Source organism: Jaculus jaculus, chromosome 6 (assembly GCF_020740685.1).
Source record: "Jaculus jaculus isolate mJacJac1 chromosome 6, mJacJac1.mat.Y.cur, whole genome shotgun sequence".
In the NCBI taxonomy this organism is placed as follows: Eukaryota; Metazoa; Chordata; class Mammalia; order Rodentia; family Dipodidae; genus Jaculus; species Jaculus jaculus.
Window position 1 is genome coordinate 28,149,579 of NC_059107.1, and position 21,648 is coordinate 28,171,226.

Sequence of the window (21,648 nt, forward strand, 5' to 3'; positions counted from 1 at the left end):
AAACTGCGATGCTGCAGTTTGTTTGATTTCCCAACACCCCATAGCAACCTTGCTACAGGAAGTGCTGAGACACGTGGATTTCTCTTTCAACTGGAAGCACATTCCCTTTACTCCTGGAGGAAAGGGGTGTTGCCGAGAATGCCAGGAGGCAGTGCTGGGTGTTAAAGGGGCGTGCAGGGTGATAGAAGGGAGTGCTGGATGCTAGGGGGAAGTGCTGGGTGCTGGGGGAAGAACAGTATACTAGGAAAAAGTGCTCGGTATTGTGGAAGTGCTCAGTGCTAGGAATGAATCCTCAGTGCTAGGAGGGAGTGCTGGGTGCCAGGAAAAAGTGCTGGGTACTAAGTATGAACGTTGGGTGCTACGGAGTAAATACTGGGTGCTGGGAGGGAGTGCTGGGACCTAGGAACAGGCAGGCCAAAGTGCAGGCCAGACAGCATCCTGCCCTAGGTGCCAGCATGTCCACCTGCCGGAGAGGTGGGGTCACTTTGGGTAGGACAGGACAAGAGGAAACACGAACGTGCCCGAGGTCAAGCAGCTGGGGAGGGGACAAGGTGAGATCAGATCCCAGCACCTCGGAAGTCCCCTCTCCCAGTTTCCCGAGGCCTCAGGCAGCAGCAGGTATCAGCAAACACAGGCGCCAGGGCAACAGACACAGGGGATGGCAGCCTGCCAATTTTTCTTTCTTTCTTTCTTTTTTTTTTTCCAATTAAGTGTGTGGTTGGATGGGGCCCAAACACAAGCGCCTGCGGTGTTCAGCATCATTCAAGAGGTCCAAGATTCAGAGCTGGGTCCAGACTGCACTCTGGGCATAAGGGCAACCACGGACTAAGGGTCTGGTCACACCTGTGTGCAGGTGTTAGCCAGGAGGATGGGGGAAGATGGAGGGAAAGACAGAGGTTAAAGTTGGAGGCCGAGAGAGGCAGAGGCTTCTTAGATTCCTCAGTTCATTCATGCGTTGGCAGTCACAGAGACTTGTTGGGTAACAGTCTCCCTTCCAAGGCTTGGGGGGGCTTGGGGTTACCATGAAGAAGGTCGTGACCATCAGAAGGTAGAGGAGGTGTGTGTGGAGGGAAGGTCTGCTACCCCCTTCTCCCACTGTGGCACATGCCACTGCCTCTCTTGGGGGCATTTCTTCTCTTCCACCTGCCTGGCCCACTAGAAGCCTTGCCAGGCAGTTTGCCATTTCCTGGGTTCCCCCAATGCCAGGCCACCCTCTCAGCACTGGTTCCTGTGGGCACTCGGCTATGTGTGCACAGCTGTCCCCCCTCCCCAATTCCATGGAGGGCTCCAACAACAGAGGACCGAGTCTGTCTTACCACCATCCACTCATTGCTTGGTGACAGCAGGCTTTCAGGAAGTGTGTGTGTGTGTGTGTGTGTGTGTGTGTGTGTGTGTGTGTGTGTGCGCGTGTGTAAGACAGAGACAAAAAGCCCAAAGAGAGTTCCAGTCAGGCTCTGAGGCCTGGACAGTCACAGTGCCCTGGAGAGGGCAGACTGAATGGCTCTTGTACCAGCAGTGTGCAGAACAGGGTTGCTTTGTTAGGAGAAGAAAGCGGGCATTGGGCTGAGGAGTCCATGCACGTCCACCCAGGGCTGCTCTGGAGAGAGTGGACAGTAGAAGGACAAGAGAACACCCCTCCCCCGCCCCTGCCATTTAACTTGCCAAGGGAGTCTCATCCCATTGCTGCTTAAGACGACAGGACGGGAGGCAGGCGTGGAACTTTGGGTTGCTTGTGGGGGGTCCTGACTAGAACCGCCACAGCACAGGATCTCATGGGACACCAGACCAAGGAAGGGAACCTGTATTTTAAAATATTTACTTATTTATTTGTTTGAGACAGAGACAGGGAGAGAGAGAAAAAATGGACATGCCAGGGCCTCCAGCCACTGCAATCGAGCTCCAGATGCATGCAACCATGTGCTTCTGGGGAGTTGCACCTCGGTCCTTAGGCTTCTCAGGCAAGTGCCTTAACTTCTAAGCCATCACTCCAGCCCCACAAAATATTTTTATTTATTTGAGAGAGATACAGATAGTGTATATGGACAAACCAGGGCCTCCTGCAACTGCAAACAATTTCCAGTGAGCCATTTCATATATCTGGTTTTATATGGATACAAGAGAATTGAACCCAGGCCACCAGGCTTTACAAACAAGCACCTTTAACTCCTGAGCCATCTCTCCAGATAAGGTTTCACTTAGTTCAGGTTGATCTTGAACTCACTGTGTAGCAAAGGTTGACCTTAAATTCCTGATCCTCTTGCCTTTACCTCCTAAGGGCTGGGGATATAGGCTATACCTCTCTGGCCTAAAAAGGACTTTACTGCATTGACACATCAAGTCAAGATGAATAGTATTATACCTTAATATGTTCAAAGCTAAATGAGGGCTGGAGGGATGGCTTAGTGGTTAAGGTATTTGCCTGCAAAGCCAAAGGACCCAGGTTTGATTCTCCAGGACCCACGTTAGCCAGATGCACAAGGGGGCGCACGTGTCTGGAGTTCATTTGCAGTGGCTGGAGGCCCTGGCACGCCCGTTCTCTCTCTCTCTCCCCCCTTTTTCTATGTCAAATAAATAAATAAAAATAAATAAAAATTAAAAACAAAAATCTAAAATCTAAATGAAACCAAGCTTTAGAGACCTCAGTTATAACTCTCAGCTCCATAGCCTTGAAGTTGCTGTTGACTTTGTGACTCACTGTGAGAGCTGACTGAGGGCTGGATTGGGGGGGGGGGGGGTCCTAGCCAGTGCCCCTGAGGTGGCAGAAACAACCTGATGGAACCCACACCTGGCTGACCTCAAATTCTGCTGTGCCAGCCAGGTTTCAGAGAGTGGGCAAGGGGGACCCCCAGACCTTTGAGTGCACGTATAGCTGGGGCTGCCCCCGCCCCGGTCCATGTCTCCTTGTATGGGGTGTTGGCCCGCAGGCAGGGGCAGGAACTGTCGCTGGGCTGGCCAGGCAAGGCGCTCGACCAAGACACTGAAGGCACGGAAACCCCGCTGGCCTGGGCCTGTGGCTCCGGTCAGGCCTCGAGCTGCCAAGTCACATCTCGGCGCACACATCTGGCCCGGGGCGGCATGGGAATTTTCCAATGGCAAACAGAGGTGCTGGCGCGGCGGCGTGGGTTTGGGAAAGCAACCTGAAGGCTGGCTTTCTAGGAACATCTCCAGGGCGGGCACTGGGGCTGCTAAGACCTTGAAGGCTGCCCAGGCCTCAGAAGTGCCTGCTTGACCAGTGCCAATGCAGGGTACCTCCTACCTCAGCCTCGATTCCTCCTCTGTAAAATGGGGTGATGACTAGCTGACTGTGTGCCAAGCCACAAGTGTGACGCCGGCACACAGTAGGTGCTTGATAAAGGATGACTGCTGTTTCCCCCACTCCCTCCACCTTCACTACAGTGAGTCCGTGGGTCACAGAAATGCGCCTAGAGGCTCGGATCATGGGGTGAGGGTGGGACAAGGAGCTCCCAGAAGCCTGGCACCTCCTGAAACCTGGATAGCAATGGGGCCTGCAGGGCATCCAAGAGGAGATGCAAGCCAGGGTGGCTGGGAAGGCATGGGGGTAAGAGGAGGGCAGTGGCGTAAGAACTTGCAGTTGACTCTCACAAAGGCCCCTTGCCAGCCTCTCCCCTGCCACACAGCCCAACCTCGGGGGTGCAGGCTGCTTGCTAGCTTCCTGCCCTTGGTATACCAGATAAGGGTCTTTCTACAACACCACACTGTGGATGTCTCCAAGGGGTTCGTGGGTTAGAAGCTTAGTCGCCCATGAGCTGCTAGAGAGAAGGCGGGGCCTTTAAGAGGTGGGATCTCCCACCAGGAGATGTTAACTCTATTAGAAAGAACAAATCAGAACAAATCTTCACTCTTGGGCTTCTGGTCAGGACACGTGGCCTTCTCAACCACCCACCAGGGCAGCATGCAGCTGGAAGGGCATCATGGCACTTGTACCAAGCTATCTGCATTTTTTTTTTTTTTTGCACGTCCACACTGTGCACGAAATAAACCTCTTTTCTTTTTAAGTTACTGAGCCTCAGGTATTTTGCTGCAGTGATGGAAACCTGACAAATACCTAGAGCATTTAAGATAATTCTTATTTTTCACAAGGTCTTTTGGGGATTCCTTTTTAAGAAAAAACAGCAAATACCATGGATTCATATTTAATGAACACGGACGTATTACTGGCCAGGTCCTGCTCTGGGTGAAGGGGAAGGACTATCTGAATGGGCTTCCAACTGAGCCATGCCAGGAAACCACTTTTCCCATATGAAGTGTTGTTATTGGTTGTCCAGTGCCAGATTCTGTGGATACCCTTGGTCACCTGTGCCCTGCTTTACTGGGCTCTTATTCTGGTGGAGACTAATGCCCTGGACCCAACTAGGGCTTCATATGGACTTTTGTGTCACCTTACACTATCTTTTACTCTCCTGGGAAGAGTAAGATAATAAAAACGATACAATTTACTGTCATTGATTTTAGACAACATGCCCAGGGTCGGGAGTACATGCTTCCTGTTGTTCTATTCTGCGGTGAGGAGGAGACCCTGTACTTTCCCCCAAACTTTTATTTTCTTTGTTGGTGTAGTGTGTTGTGTGTGTGTATGTGTGATGTATGTATACATGCATGTGTGTGGTGTATGCATGTGTGTGGTGTGTGCATGTGTGATGTCTGCATGTGTGTGTGGTACACATGTATGTACCCCTGCGGTGTCCCATGTGTTCTCCTGCAGTGGTTGGAGTAGAACATCAGGTGTCCAACTCCATTGCTCTTTTTCCTGTTCCCTTTTTTTAAAAAATTATTTATTTATTTATTTGAGAGCGACAGACACAGAGAGAAAGACAGATAGAGGGAGAGAGAGAGAATGGGCGCGCCAGGGCTTCCAGCCTCTGCAAACGAACTCCAGACGCGTGCGCTCCCTTGTGCATCTGGCTAACGTGGGACCTGGGGAACCGAGCCTCGAACCGGGGTCCTTAGGCTTCACAGGCAAGCGCTTAACCGCTAAGCCATCTCTCCAGCCCTGTTCCCTTTTTTTTTTAAAAGAAAAATTTATGTATGTATGTATTTGGGAGAAAGAGGCAGAGAGAGAGAGAATGGGCACACCAGGGCCTCTAGCCACTGCAAATGAGCTCCAGATGCGTGCGCCCCCTTGTGCATCTGGCTTATGTGGGTCCTACAGAATCGAACTGGGATCCTTTGGCTTTGCAGGCAAACACCTTAACTGCTAAGCCATCTCTCCAGCCCCCCTGTTCCCATTTTGAGCAGGAGTCTCTTATGGATACTGGAGCTTGCTCTTTTTCTGCAAGCCCAGGTGATTCCTTGATCTCTACTCTCCTTTGGGGACTGGGGTTGCAGGCCAGGCCTAGTTGTAGGATCTGGAGATTTGAACCTAGGTGGTCTCAGGTCTCTGCAGGCTCTCATGCTTGTGCAGGAAGTTCACTGAACTGCTGAACCATCTCTCTAGCTCCCAGACCCTTTTTCTTTCTATTTTTTAAAATATATTTTTATTTATTTGAGAGAGAGAGAGAGAGAGAGAGAGAGAGAGGGAGAGAGACCAACACAGAGAGAGTATGGGCATTCCAAGGTTTCCTGCCACTGCAAACAAACTCTAGGCACATGCACCACTTTGTGCATCTGGCTTTACGAGGGTACTGGGAAATCAAACCTGGGCTGTCAGGCTTTGTAAGCAAGTGCCTTTAACCACTGAGCCATCTCACTAGCCCTTTAGATCCCTTTGCTATCAAAGAAATCATTTTTTTTAAGGTAGGGTCTTGATCTAGCCCAGGCTGACCTGGAATTCACTATGTAGTTGCAAGGTGGCCTTGAACTCACAGCGATACTCCTACCTCTGTCTCCTAGTGCTGGGATTAAGGCATGGACCACCATGCCAAGTTTTCTTAGTGGCTTCTTTTTAAGGAGAAACAGCAAATACCATGTCAGTAATGGGGAACATTTCTCCCCCCCAAGTGTTTTTATTTATTTTTATTTTATTTATTTATTTTATTTGTTTATTTGAGAGTGGCAGACAGAGAGAAAGAGGCAGCTATATAGAAAGAGGGCAGATATATATAGAGGGGGCCTCCAGCCACTGCAAATGAACTCCAGATGCGTGCGCCCCCTTGTGCATCTGGCTAACATGGATCCTGGGGAATCAAGCCTCGAACCAGGGTCCTTAGGCTTCACAGGCAAGCGCTTAACCACTAAGCCATCTCTCCAGCCCCCCTAAGTGTTTTTAATCCATGGTTTGTTCAGTCTGTGTGGACAGATGCAGAAATATGGACACAGAGGAACAACTGTTTACACACTTGCATTATGTGGTGAACATTTCTCTATTTGACTAAAAACTTTTGAACAGACCATTTTTTTTAAAGGTCGTTTCATGGTCCACAGATACTTATCCATGTTCCAGTGATAAACATTTAGGGCTATTTTGAACACTGATTTAACTCTCACCTTTCTGAATAGCTTAATAGGTCAGCCACCAAGGAAATGCTTTAGTTTTAACTTTAATGAACTGGCCCTCCTCGTTGATTGACAGCAGGCTTCTGGATGTGTGGTTAATCCAGACAGGCTGTGTCTACTTGGGATTGCTGGTTGAAAATAAAAAAAAAAAAAATGACGCCGGGGGTGGGGAGGATAATAACCACAGGAAATCATTTACTCAGCATTTCTGCACACACCAGGAACTGCGCTAGCCCTTCACATGACTAAGCCACAGCAGACACCATCCCACCCTCGTTTCTCAGAAGAGGAAACAGGAACAGAGAGGGAAAACCACTTCCTTGAGGCAACAGAGCCCGGCACTGAGACAGCCAGGCCGAGTCCATGCCATCTGGTTTCCAACCTCTGAACCGTCTACCCAGGGATGGTTCAACCTTTTACAGAGCTGTGGACCCTTTGGGCAATCTCATGAAATCTATAGCCCTCTTCTCAAAACTGATTTAAAAATCAATAAAGCACATAGGATTCCAAATAAAGTAAACCGGAGGGCAGTTATTAAAATAAAAAGCAAAACTGTGGGTCTAGAGAGACAGTTTAATGGTTAAAGGCACTAGCTGGTAAAGCCTGATGGCCCAGGTTCAAGTGCCCAATACCCACGTAAAGCCAGATACACAACGTGACACGTGCTTCTGAAGCTTGTTTGCAGTGGCAGGAGGCCCTGCTGTCCCTGTACTCACTCTCCTTCTACCTGCTTTTCTCTCTGTCTCTCTTTGCTCAGAAAATAAAAATACAAAAAGCTAAACAGTGGATATATGTAGACTTTTATTAAAATAATAAAATAAGCCAGGCATGGTGGCACATACCTTTAGTCCCAGCACTCGGGAGGCACAGGTAGTAGGATCGCTGTGAGTTTGAGGTCACCCTGAGGCTACATAGTAAATTCCAGGTTAGCCTGGGCTAGAGCGAGACCCTACCTCGAAAAACAAAAACAACAACAACAACAAAATAAATAAAAATAAAATAAAATAACAACAAAAAGCTTGGTTTTAATGAACTGGACCTCCTCATTGACTGAAAGCAGGTTTTCTTTCTTTCTTTCTTTCTTTCTTTCTTTCTTTCTTTCTTTCTTTCTTTCTTTCTTTCTTTCTTTCTTTCTTTCTTTTTGGTTTTCTGAGGTAGGGTCTCACTGTATCCCAGGCTGACCTGGAATTCACTCTGTAGTCTCAGGGTGGCCTCGAACTCACAGCGATCCTCCTAGCTCTGCCTCCCGAGTGCTGGGATTAAAGGCGTGCGCCACCACGCCCGGCCAAAAGCAGGTTTTCTGATGTGTGGTTAATCTAGACAGGCTGTGTCAAAATCATGGATAACTATGATTTTGAAGCAGTGAAGAGTATAAATCATCTCTAAGGACCAGGGAACAATCGTATGAGATGGAAAATGACAGATGTCAGTGGGTAATAAAGCCACCACAGGAGATGCTCAGCTTCAGTAGAGGTGTGTGAGAGATGATACGTAAGGTACCCCTTCAATCTCGAGCCCCTGCGGGACCCTCTGCCTCTGGCTTTGCCTTGTCCACCGGCCCCAGCACCACTCCTGTTGGACTTCACCTAACCGTCTTTGTCCAGGCAGCCAAGGACTCTGACGCCTGCCCTGTCCTCTCTGTCCCATCCATCACTGATGCAGTAGGGCACAGGTGACCCCTCTGAGGACAGGATGGTGCCTGGTCATTATGGCCTCTCTCCAGCTCTGGGTCAGAGTTGGCCCGGGGCAGACAACAGCTCACATCTGTGAAACTGACTGGAAGCCAAGAGTGGCCCAAAGCCACAGGCTGCTGATTCACACCTTGGCCAGGAAGGGGGAAACAGTGACGCCACCATATAGGGTCTGGCTTCTAGGCCAGCAGAATGGCAGAAGTCCATGCAATCCTGCTTAATTAAGCAGAATTGAACACACGAGCCTTGTGTGCTTTAAGGCAGTGTCGCCCCTCCGATATGAGGTGGAGAGCTGCTGGTACCCCAATTCCCAGTCAGTGATGGGGAGGAGAGGCAAGTGTGAGCCTGGGAAAGCTGCTTCACCTTTCCAAACCTTGGTTTCCCACAGGTAAAAAGCAGGTTGTCACAGTACCACATGGCACACACCTACGGTTTCCCCTTCCCAGGCTCCATACCACCTTCTAGCTCCAGCACTCTCAATCTGCTTTGACCTTCGCTGTCTACTACCTGAGTATCAGTGGGACTGTCAATCAAGACATCTTGTTTCCACCCGCAGATGACCACGGGATCTGAGCCAACCAGACTCCCTCTTAAAGGTATGGGAATGATGGAGCACAGACCTGCCCTGGTGCCACCCTGAGGCCACTCCATGGATGGCTCCAGCTGCCCGTGCTTGCTCGTCCCAAGACTGGGTGCTAAGCATCTCCTACTTCTGCAGATCCTTCCAGTTGATTCTCTGGCGTATGGTGGCCAGGTCTGTTTCTGTCATTTGCAACCCAAGAATCTAGACTGCTAACTCCCTATTCCATAGCACTGCTGGACAGAATCAGTAACACAGACTATGAGACCCTAGAATCCATCCTAATTAGTGATTAAAACTATTATGAAATACTGAGCGTGAAACAGGCTTAGAGTTACTGGAATACACCACAAGAAGGTCAGAATCCCCTGGCGACCCCAACTCAGTGCTGCAGTCCGCACGTACTGTGGGCGCAGCCACCTTATCGTTCCTGGGACCAAACACCTGATCGTGATTGCTCATGAGAGGAATAGATTTACTCAGCTTATAGTTTCCAGGGGAAGTTTCATCATGGTGGAGAAACCATGGCAGAGCAGAGGCTGGGGGTGACCCCTTGTCACATCAGCTGGGAGGCAGCAGTTAACAATGGGCTACCTAGTGAACATGCAATGGGGTGTTCTGATCAACCCCAAGGTCTCCCCCCACCACCATCAAGTGACATCTCCTCCAGCAAGGCTCCACCTCCCAAAGGATCTGCCAACTGGGGACAAGTATTCGAAACACACGAGCCTATGGGGGCACACTTCATCCAAACCCCCACTGCATGGCACCCAGCCCATGGATGTGTGTGCTCTTCCCTCTTTGTGATCCTGGGACAGCAGGCTGAAGGTCTTCAGAACCAGCTCTTCTCAGCTGCTTGGTGGTGAATGCCATATGAGGCCCCCAGCTTCTCCCCTTACCCATAACCTCCACCTCCATGCCGCATAGCTCTCCGCTGTTGCACACTCACTGCACACCAGCGTGTCCACGCCTCTGTCTCCGGTTTACTGCCTGACATCCTTTCCCCTTACCTGCTAGGCCACACCCTCCCACGCCTGGAGATTAGCTTCCGGTCACTTCCGCAGCACTTGCTCTTGCCAAGGCCAAGGCCAGTGGCCACATCACAGTCCTCTGTTCATTCTCCAGGTTCCAGACCAACTGCAGGCCACCTGTCTGCGTGTCCTCTTTCTCTGGGAAGGTCTCACTACTCCTTTAGCTTATCCAAGCCTCACTCCCGTATTGACATGTACCCTGCCCCTGCAGGGACCGGCATGGATTCTCAAGGGGAAAGCCTTCTGAGGGCATCGCATGTTCCGAGTGGCGGTTCAGGTAACACTGTAGGAAGTACAGTGCCCAGTGAAATTTGAAGCTGGACTAAGTGATGAATCACTGCTTAGTAACAGGATGCCCCAGATACTGTGCTTTTGGACTTCGTATCGTACTGCGCATATTGTATTGTCATTTGCTGAGTGCGGATGGCTTGAGACTGCGCAGCAGAGGCGGACGGTGGAGCTCTGAGCCCTCGGGCCCCTTCCTCCTGTGTGAAAGAACCAGGCTGAGGCTGGACAAGGGTCTACCTAAAGCATGCGTCTGTGCCAGCGAGCAAGGGGGTGGGGGCTGGCTTGTGGCTAGGAGAACAGGGCACTGGGAACTTGACTTGTGGTAAAGCTGGGCCTGCAGGTTCCCTAAAGAGACAGCATCCTGGGGTTGGGCAGCCGCTCCTCACTGGCCCATAGATCGAATACTGAGCCACTGAGCCCCCTGGCTGCCCCATACCTGGCTCCCATGTCATGCCAGGGGGCAAGGGATGCCAGCTACAGGCAGAGTTTGGCCAATTCCACCACCCAGGGGTCCAGGGAAAGGGGCACAGAACCTGAGCTTTAGGGCACTACCCCAGGCCAGGGAACTCCAGCACCCCATGAGGCCCAGCAATCCACACCCCCAGGCACGTTACCTTTTTTATTGCTTAGACAAAACACCCCCCCTGAAGCCACTCATGAAAGGAAAGGGCTTATTCCAGGCTTACAATCTCGAGGGGGAGTTTCATTACAGCAAAGCAGAGGCTGGGCATCACATCTTGTCCCATCTGCGGGGAAGCAGCCTTAATGGTGAGCTAGCTCTGAACACCCAGTGGGCTGGATAATAAACCTCAAGGTCCGCCCCCAGGGACGCACTCCTTCTGGCAAGGGGATGAAGTGCGAGGCTTAATCGCAGACACATGAGGCTGTGGGGGGGTCAATCCACATGCAGACCACCACAGCTTACCCAATCACCCCACAAAGCCGTGGTAAAGAGAGAGTAAAAGACAGCACTAGAACCCAGTTCCGGACCACACAGCACACGACCTTCCTAACAAGCCTCACCTTTTTCCTTTGCCACCTCACTGCCGGGCCCACCGGATGGGTCAGCAGGCTGCTCAAGGACTGTCCCCTTCACTTCCTGCAGTACCCTTCATCTCCACAGGAAAGAGGACAACCAAGTCACAAGATGACAGGTGGTTTGCTACAAGTTTTCTTCCAAGAAAAAGAATACATATATAGTTTGTTGTCTTTTTTTTTTTTTTTTTTTTGTAGGGTTTCACTGTAGCCCAGGCTGACCTGGAATTCACTTTGTAGTCTCAACTGGTCTTGAACTCAGTCATCCTCCTGCCTCTGCCTCCCAAGTGCTGGGATTAAAGGCATGCACCACCATGCCTGGCCAGAATACATATTTTTTTTTTTTTTTTTTTTGGTTTTTCGAGGTAGGGTCTCACTCTGGTACAGGCTGACCTGGAATTAACTATGTAGTCTCAGGGTGGCCTCGAACTCTCGGTGATCCTCCTACCTCTGCCTCCCAAGTGCTGGGATTAAAGGTGTGCGCCACCACGCCCGGCTCCAGAATACATATTTTGCAACCAGGTTACAAGTGTCACAGATGGGAAGGCCCCACTCACTGGTGAGGTCCTAGTCCGATCCTTTTCTGGAAGTGCAATAGCTGTGCTGGGTGACTAGTGTGTCACCTCTGAGATAGATGTAATTCACAGGGGGTGGGGGGACAGGGGTTGGGCACGCATCTAAATGCGTGACTTCAGAGTACAGATCGCAGGGTCTGCAATTCTTTGCCTATCCTCCTCTCCAGCTGTAAGCACCGTGGGGCTTCCTGGACAAGGTGCACGGTAACTTGGAAAACATCGCCCTGACCTTCCTTCCCTCTGGCATTTCACACTCACTGCTTCCCGCTTCTTCAGCCCACAGCTAGGAAGCCACATGCGGGGCCTCCCTGGGTGGCAGGAGTGGAGGAGGCCCCACTCTCAGAGGGTGAGGACCCACTGGGAGGGACCCGACTGGGTGGGCGGGCGGCAGGATGTGGGGAACTTGCTGGAGTCGCCTGGGCTTGGCATGATCTCTTCGTTTTTAAAATGAGCAGTCATTGGTATTTATTTTTACTAAAAACAGGGTATGTGTGTTCGCTGCAGAACATTTGGAAAACAGAAAAAAAAGGCAGACAAGCAGAGAAAAAAAAAAGGCCTACATATTTTATCAGCTCCATTTCTGGGTCTTTGTGGATAGCCATGTCCATTCTCCACTGGCCATCTGTGAAAAGGGCCCAGATATGCTCTTTGTAGCCAGTGTGATTACAGAGTATTCCCACAGCAGAATATAGTTATCAATTTCATGACAACCAGCATGTATATGTTCTATTATTTTATTGTTCAATCTTCAATTAATGGGCAGTTAAGTGGCTCCCAACTTTTCATTATCATAAGTGATACTATATATTGATGATACCATAGGTTGCTGTGATCAGGGCCAGACCAGAGCCTAGGTCCACTTAATCCTTACTTTAGTCTTATGACATTAGAATGTGATTATCCCTATTTTATAGAGAAGGACACTGGGGTACAGAGAGGGTAAGCAATTGGCCTGAGGTCACCTAGTTGGCAGATGGCAGAGTAAGGATTTGGATTCTAGTGGTATGATATGCTTTCTCTGCTCATCGGAAGCACAGGATGGCCCAGACTCAGTCGGTACTAGTGGGGGGCACTGGTGCTACAGTGGTGATCACAGCTGCCTTCCAAAGCCTGTACTGGAGTGCAGTTTAAATAGTTTGGGGGTAGATATGATACCTCTGCCTCCTCTGACCTTAAGACTAGAGAAGTAACTGAGTTGCTTCCCTTGGAAAAGGCCTGCCAAGTGTGGGGGGGCCCAGTGCCTGCACTTGGGGCATGGGGGTTGGAAGGCTGGGGCACAGGTGACACAGGTCCCCAGCAGGGCACCTTGAAGGACACCCTCAACACACACAAAAAGCCCTCTGCTCGTGACTTGCTCAGCTGTGATGGGTAGTCCAGTGAGAGAGTTTTTCTGCCACAAGAAAGCAACAGGCATTTAAAAATTGCTACACTGGGCTGGAGAGATGGCTTATTAGTTAAGGTGTTTGCCTGCAAAGCCAGAGGACCCAGGTTCGATTCCCTAGGACCCACACAAGCCAGATGCACAAGGAGGTGCATGCATGTGGAGTTCATCTGTAGTGGCTGAAGGCCCTGGCGTGCCCGTTCTCTCCTGCTTTCTGTTTCTCAAATCAATAAATAAAAATATTTAAAACAATTGCTACACATGGGCTGGGAAGATGGCTTAATGGTTAACAGTGCTTGCTTGCAAAGCCTGCTTGCCTAGATTTGACTCCCCAGTACCCATGTAAAGCCAGATGCACAAAGTAGTGTATGCATCTAGAATTAATTTGCAGTGGTAAGAGGCCCTCATGTGCCATTGTTTCTCTCTCTCTCTCAAAGAAATAAATACTTAAAAGATAAAATTTGGGCTGTAAAGGTGGCTTAGTGGTTAAGTTACTTGCCTGCAAAGCCTAAGGACCCATGTTTGATTCCCCAGTACTCACAAGGTGGTTCATGCATCTGGAGTTCTTTTGCAGTGGCTAGAGGCCTTGGCTTGCCCAATCTCTCTCTATATCTGTCTATTTCTCTCAAAATAAATAAATAAATTAAATTAGAGAAGATTAAAAAATAATAAAATTAAAAAAATTTCTACCCAAGGGTCCTGAAGGAGACACTACCTCTGCATGGCAGACACGACGTGGCGGGGGGGAGGGGAGAACGTCCATCAGAGGAGGCGGACATGGTGCTGTCTCGCGCTCACGGGCCCATCCGGGCTATCAGATGGCACCCAGCCAGAGCAGGAATTCTTTGGAAGGCTCCTGAGTGGACAAGCACATGGGGAGGCGCCACTGCGCCCCGAGGGAAGCTGCACTGAAAGCAGCAGAGACCCACACGGTGGTCACAAGTACCCCAGGTGAAAGCTTTTGTCACATAAGGCTTGAGCTCGGCATGGAATGCCTAGAATTACAACTGGATACTCAGGGACACCTCCAGGAAAGTGCACAACCCTCCCATCCTACAGACACCCAGGAGGCACTTCTGCAAGACCACCCAGCTTGAAAGTAGCCTGTTCACTATTAAAGGGGTCGCTGAGAAACATGCTCGTTCATGGCATTCTCCCCCAGGAGAATGTGAGTACCTTCAAAGCCACATGGCCATTATCTTAGAAGCAGCCATGCTGCTCATTTCACAATGGCAGAAGAGAAGCTGGCGCTGGGCTGAGAGGCTTTACATGATGGTGTAAACCTTAACCCCTCTCCCCACCACCCCAAGGCCTGTCTCTAACAGGACATTTGATGCTCTGCCCTGAGGGTTTCCACAAAAGGGGTCTGTTGCAGTTACCTGGGCCCAACATCCAACCAGAAGCAGCTCACGGGAGGTGAGAATTTATTTCAGGCTTACAGAATCCAGGGGAAGTTCATTGTAGCAGAAGAAGCTGGCTCACATCCACAGATCCCTAGCAGAGGGACACCACCAACGACCAGCAAACACGAACAGCCAGAGCTCACACTCACTGTTTACACACCTCAGGGCTAGACCAGATCTGCCCCCAGTGACACCTCCTCCAGCCAGGTGCTGAAGACTTAAGTCGTAAGTTTAATCTTAATAAAAAAAATGCTTGAGTCAGGCTGGAGAGATGGTTCCAGTTAAGACTCTTGCCTGCAAAACTTAAGGACCTGAGTTTGATTCCCCGGTACCCACAAAAAGCTAGATGCACAAGGTGGCACATATGTCTGGAGTTCATTTGCAGCTGCTACAGGCCCGGTGTGCCCATCCCCTTCCTCCTCCTGCTCCCCCCACCCCCACTGGGCGTGGTGGCACACACCTTTAATCCCAGCAGTTGGGAGGCAGAGGCAGGAGGATCAATGTGAGTTCCAGGACAGCCTGAGACTACCTAGTGAATTCCAGGTCAGCTTGGGCTAGAGAGAGATCCTACCCTGGAAACCCAACCCCCCTCCGAAAACACACACACACACACACACACACACACACACACACACACACACACAGTGTTTCACTTAAAAAAAAATAGCCATTCAACCTTACTAGCATGTAGGAAAGGACCGTAGGCTCCACATGGGACGATACTTTGCAGCGCGCAGACTGGCATGAATTCAAACCTCCAACAAGACAGTGGCAAATACAGCACTGAGCAAGGAAGAGAAACCTAGTCACAGCCTCTGGAACCCCGAGATCCAGCAGCCCTGGAAATACCCCCAGGGTCTCCTTTAGGAGCTCTGGGGCACAGGGAGCATTCCCAGATGGAATGTTGTTCGGCAGTGAGGATGCACTAGGGCTGAAGAGACGGCTAAGTGGCCAGGTGCGCTTCCTATGCAAGCGTGAGAGCCGGGGCGGGGGGAGGGGGCTCAAACGGCCCCAGTTCAAATCTTCAGATTCCACACAAAACAGCCGAACATGGCCATGCACGCCTGGGACCCTCATCCCGCAGGGAAGCAGAGACCTAAGAATGGATGGATGGAGTCCCGTAAACTCCAGAATCAGTAAATAAAGAGACTCAGGCTGAAAACAAGACCAGGAGGAAGAGTAATGGAGCAAAAATTAAAAAAAAAAAAAGTAGGGCTACAGTATTAATATAGATCTCAAAAGGGTAGACTACAGAAGATTAGGAGGATGTTAACAGGCAAAATCTAAGGGATAGGGGATACTGATAGCAAATGGGGTGATGGAAATATAAAAGTGGACTGAGAGCCGGGCGTGGTGGCCCATGCCTTTAATCCCAGCACTCGGGAGGCAGAGGTAGGAGGATCACCATGAGTTAGAGGCTAGCCTGAGACTACATAGTGAATTCCAGGTCAGCCTGAGCTAGAGTGAGACCCTACCTCGAAAAAACAAACAAACAAACAAAAAAAACCCCAAAATAAAAACAAAACAAAACAAAAACCCAAAACAAAAACAGCAGACTGAGCTAATGGTGAGTTGGTCTAGTAATAGTAATAGACATTAACTTTACTCTCTGTGCCTCTGCATATCTGAAATACTAGATGCACAGAATGAAGAAATACTTATGATAACGGGCCACAGTGACAACAAAATTCACGCAGAGGGCATGATCTAGGGCCTGCCTGGACCACAGTGAAACTTTCTGGCTCTCTTGTGACAGCCCCTGACCCTGATAGCCATCAATCTAGCCATCTCCCTGCCCAGGACATTTTCCAATCAAGTGTTCCGTGTGTCCCTCTCCGAGTTGGGAAGGGGGGGGTGCCAACCAGACCCACAGATCTTACAACCCATTCAGGGAAGGTGGCTCCAGCATGTCGCCCTGGAAAACTGCTTCCCAATCATCCCAGGCTCGGACTGGATGGGCAGGGCACAAGTTAGCAATAACTTGCCCGTGGGGGTCCACCCCGGGAACCTTGGGCTCGGTCCACAAGCGAAGGTGGCTAGGCTGTGGGTGGAGGCTTTTAGTCCTGCCTTGGAGAAGATACCACTACAGCTGGAACAGGTGGCCCTGTGTCCCATGAGAACTTCTCTAATGACATCCCCTGCACCTCGGACCTGGTTGGTCTCTTCCAGGCAACTGAGGGCTGAGCAGCTGGTGTGAATGGAGCAGTGGTGGAGAAGAAGGGATGGCATCGAATCAGAGGGCACAGTGACCAGGTCCCTCTATCACAGTACAACTTATGGTGCTCGGATTGGGGTAGGCGTATGTGATGTTGGCCCGAAGGTCCCCAAAGCTTCACATGTTAGCAACTTGATCTCCAGTGTGGTGGTGTGAGAAGTGGAGGGCCCTTTAAGAGGTGGAGCTTCCTGAGAAGTGGTTAGGTAATTGGGTGTGCTACCCTGGTAAGGGATTAAGGTAGTCCTCCCAAGACCTTAGTTTCCAAGAGAGTGGGGAATGGCCTCTCTGGCTTCCAGCCTCCCTCTATACATTCTCAGGGCATGAGGTCACCTACTGGGCTGTGATGCAGCCGAGTGGTCATTATAAGAGCACCTAGTCCTGGCCTTCCAGCCCCCAAAGTGTTAGTTAAATAAACTCCTACACTTTGCAAAGTGTCCAGACTTGGGTATTTGGTCATAGGACACTCCCCCAAGGGGACACAAAGAGGTCAGTAAGTGACCATAGTTTTGGCTGTCAGCCCTGGAGAGAGGGATGCTACAGTGTCTGGGGTAGAAGGGATATCATTACTCACTGTACAACACACAGGCAGCCAGCTGGTGGCGGTCCGCTTTGTGTTGCTGGCGGGAAACACCTTACCAAGAGCAGCGTGCGGGAGGAAAGGTTTTATTTTGGCTCACAGACTCGAGGGGAAGCTCCATGATGGCAGGGGGAAATAATGGCATGAGCAGAGGCTGGACAACAGCAGCAGGAGTGTGCCAACCACTGGCAAGGGGAAGCTGGCTATAACACCCATAGCCTGCTCTCAACACCTTCAGGAGGCTCCAATTCCCAAAGTGCCACCAGCTGGGGGACCTCGCATTCAGAACACATAAGTTTATGGGGGACACCCAAATCAAACCATCACAGTGCAGAATGATCTGGCCCCAAATACCAGCAGCGTTGAGGTTGAGAAACAGCCTTGAGGGGATTCAGAGGACTGTCAACCATTCAAGGTAATGGAGCAGGAAGTGCAGCATTGAGGACTGTCTAGCTACCCTGTGGATGTGCTCTCCAGAACTTCAGAAAAGGGGACACCTGGGAAAGGACGGTGCCAACATGTGTCGTTTACATACAAAATACATCCATAGCTAATTTTAAAAAAAAGGGGGAACGAAATGGCCATCAATGTCCAGGAGGCCAGCAGCTGTCCCCAGGCCCATTCCTTCCAGAGAGTGTAGGGCTTGGTGAAGAAACGGTGGTGCTGTTTGCTGCTGGTAGCTTTGAACCCTTGCCATCATGACACCAACTTCTTTATCCCGCTAGATGATCTTGTGTCAGGTCTCCATTCATCGGATGAACCCCAAAAGCAGGCTAGCAGGTGAAAGGGCCTCTGAATCACACAGTGACTAAACCCACATGCAAAGAGACACGTTCTTGGTGACACCCCTCAGCCACCATGTTTCCCAATCAGAAGGTCACAGACACCATGAGGCTGGCAGGCAGTGAGCTAATGGTGACAGAACTCTTCCTGCTGCTCACATAGCTACTGTCCCTTGGAGGTGGGCACCATCCTCCCATTTTACAGATGGGGAAAACAAGGGTCGGAGAGGGTATATAGCTAGCAAACGGTGAGGCCAAGAGCTGAGTTCAACCTGTGTTGCAACACAGACTTGTCTCGGTGGGCACCCCTAACAAGTGGTTGGAAGCAGGGAGGTGCCTCTTCCCAAAAGCTGCAAAACCCTGGCAGGGACGTGTGGTCCTGAGCAGGACCCCACCGGGCTGTGCGAAGACTGCCCAGGGACGCTGTGAGGACACGGGAAGTGGCGCGGTCTGGTGGAAGGAACATCTCTGGGGTAGAACAGACCCGGGTTTGCAAGCCCACTCCTGTGACCTCCGGCACAAGTCCTTTCCTTTCTAACCCTTCAGTCTACTTCTCTGTCAAATGCACTTGAGAAAACGCCTGAATGCGTGACACAAAGACAAGACACGAGAGAGTGGGTGACGATGCCTGCCCAGTCTCGGGCGTCTGCGCCTGTTCTGGCTTTGCCAGCTCATCAACCCAGTGGACGGAGGATCTCAGACTTCCTCCCATTGCCATGTGGCTGCAAACTGGCTCATCCCGAAGAGGCGACCCAACAGGCTCCCACAAGAAAGCAAGATTTGGCAGCATTAGCAACAATTAAGGAGAAGAAAGAAAGAAAGAAAGAAGGAAGGAAGGAAGGAAGGAAAGAAAGAAGAGAAAGAAAGAAGGGTGGCGGGGGAGGGGCAAACAAAACAAGACATTTCAGCCGAGCTCTGGAAGCAAGGGGAAACTTCACTCTATTTAAAGATGCCACAGGTCCAGGAAGCAGCTCTGGAGCGCAGGGCTCAGGGCTTGAGTATCGGAATGCCTAGCCAATAACAATAGGCTCACACAGCACAGTGGATCCCCCGCTATCTCCTTCCAGAATTTTATGAGCAATTCGTGGATTCGTGGAAAGCATGCCAGTCTGCTTTGTGAGGAGTCTCTTCATTAGATCTAAGAGGGCTTCCAGGGAGGCCCCTGGTCGGCCTTTTGCCAGCCAACGCCCTTCTCTAGTCATTGTTCAGTACTTCTTTGTTAGGATTTTTTTTCCCTCCCTCCTGCTCTTTTTTTTTTCCTTCCTGGTTAACTTCTCCGCGCCTAGTGCAGCTACAGCCCAGGCTTCTCCCAGCCAGACACCATCCCCCTTTTCCCTTCTGGAGGGAGGCCTCTCTCAGGGCCTCAACCGGACCCACTATCTGGCCACCCAGAAACTCTTGGGTGGTCCAGGGCCACCGGAAGCGCAGACATCACCCCCAAACTGCTCTGGAAGCCACTTCCCACCTGCCAGTCACCATGGGCCCCAGACCCCATTTTGCATGTTCCAGATCCTTTAGGCCTCAACCTTCCCATCTGTAAAATGACGCCAGTGACCCATTCCCACCCATCACCCCCCACCCTCCCGGTCCTGGCCAGTTCCACCTAAGATCCTCTTCTTACAGAGGGTGTGTGTGGGGGGGGGTAGAAGGTGGGGGGAGCTGGAGATGGGAGATGGCTCAGCGGTTAAAGGCACTTGCTTACAGCGAGGAGGCCTCTTAGGGAAACTTTCCTGCCTTGTTAAAGGAAAGTTAGACGGGGGAGTGGGGCACTCCAGTGGATGCAGTGCCTGAGGTCCACGCTCAGGCTCCTTCTCCAGGGACCCGGGGCCAGCCTGGCCATCCTCACTGAGGGACTCATGTGGGTCAGCGAGGTCAGCCTGGATGTCTCTGGACGGGAAGGGTGGCCAGAGAACAGCGTGTCTGTCTGTCCGTCCCCTACACGGTGCAAGGCTGGGTGTGTGTGTTGGGGGGGGGCGACTTTTCCACGGGGAGGCAGGATGAGTGCGTGGGGACCCGGGGGTGGGGTGGGGATGGTAACCGGCCAGGGGAAGGGGCGCGGCCGAGGGGGTTCGTGGAAGGGGGGGTAACGGGGGAGGGGGTTGGGAGATGCAGGGAGGCAGGGACTCACATAATGCTTGTTGGGGACCCGCCGCTTCTGCACGTCCAGCACCTTCACCTCCACGATGCTGCGCCGCGGCGGCATGGCCGCTCCTCCGCGCGCCGTGCGGGGCGCAGGGTCGGGGACGCGCCGCGCGGGGAGCCCGGGGGGAAGGGGGGGGGGCGAGCGCGATCCGAGCCGCCGCCACCGAGCACGAGCCTCCGCCGCAGCCGCCGCCGCCGCCCTCCGCGCTCTCTCCGCGCTCCGGACGCCCCGCCGCCGCCCCGCCCCGGCCCGGCCCCCGCGCCGCCCGCCCGCCCGCCTCCCTTAAAGGGCCCCGCGCGCCGCCCACCGCCCGCCCTGCTGGGCCTTTGTCCCCCGCGGCCCCCCCCCCCTCCACCTCGCCCCCCCACCCCAGCCCCCGGGCACGGGCTCCGCGCGGGCCTACGTCCCCGAACTCGCTGCAAGCAGATCGCTTCATCTCTGCGGGCTTGGTTTCTTCATCCGTAAAATGGGTCCCTGTCAGGAGTTACGGTAGTCCCCCTCATTTAGGTCCCCAAAGTCTGGGTTGTTACTTAAAAAAAAAATATTCAGTCAATCGATAGGGGCTGGAGAAATGGCTCAGCGGCTAAAGGCGCTTGCTTTCAAACCCTAACGGCCTGGGTTCGATTCCCCAGTACCTACTTGAAGCCAGATGCACAAAGTGTCACATGCATCTGGACTTCACTTGTAGAGGCAGGAGCCCTGGCGTGCCTACGCTCACTATCTATTTGTCTGCCTCTTTCTATCTCTCGAACAAATGAATAAGCAAAAATTAAAATAATAATAATCATAGTAATAAAGGGCAAGGGGGATGGTTCCGTAGTTAAGGGCGCTTGCTTTCAAAGTTTGACAGCCCAGGTTCCATTCGCCAGAGCACAAAGTGGCTCACGCATCTGAAATTGATCTACAATGGCAAGAGGCCCTGGAGTGCCCGCCCATTCTCACGCTCTTTCTCCCTCTCTCATAAGTAAATAAAATATTACAAAGAAAATCAAGAGGTCAGGCACCTTTAGTCCTAGCACTTTGGAGGCTGCGGTAACAGAACCTCTGATTTCCAGGTCAGCTTGGGCTAGAGTGAGACCCTACCACAACACACACACACACACACACACACACACACACACACACAGAGAGAGAGAGAGAGAGAGAGACGGAGAGGGAGAGAGAGACGGAGAGGGAGAGAGAGACGGAGAGGGAGAGGTAGAGGGAGGTGGGGGAGGGAGATCTAAGAATGGTCACCCACACACAGAAACACAGAAATTAAAAAATGGTCCCCACATGGGGCTGGGGTGATGGCTCAGCAATTGATGGCACTTGCATGTGACCCCTAGTACTGCTCTCCCAGATATCAATGTCGGTCACTGTACCCCACTCCAAGCCCTGGGGACTGGGGAGGAGCAAGAGGCCAGTGAGCAGGTCCTCTGGATTCGCTGTCTGTGGGGAGGAGAGAGCAGGGAAGAGAAAAACGACTTCACTCACACAGCGCCCAGGGCTCAG

At 51.6% G+C, this 21,648-nt stretch overlaps 1 protein-coding gene across 4 annotated transcripts in view; it reads right to left on the bottom strand.

Annotated features, from left to right (window-relative positions):
* Sh3pxd2b (SH3 and PX domains 2B) overlaps nucleotides 1-20,252 on the bottom strand; it is a 107,168-nt gene extending 86,916 nt beyond the window's left edge. For 2 of the 4 annotated variants that reach the window (XM_045151544.1, XM_045151542.1), the window contains exon 1: nucleotides 20,140-20,252. In XM_045151544.1, the coding sequence (XP_045007479.1) occupies nucleotides 20,140-20,214 (75 nt within the window). In that variant the 5' untranslated portion in view covers nucleotides 20,215-20,252. The remainder of the gene's footprint in view (nucleotides 1-20,139) is intronic. The other 2 variants (XM_045151545.1, XM_045151543.1) reach the window with 1 other exon arrangement.
* Between the last annotated feature and the right edge of the window lie 1,396 nt (nucleotides 20,253-21,648).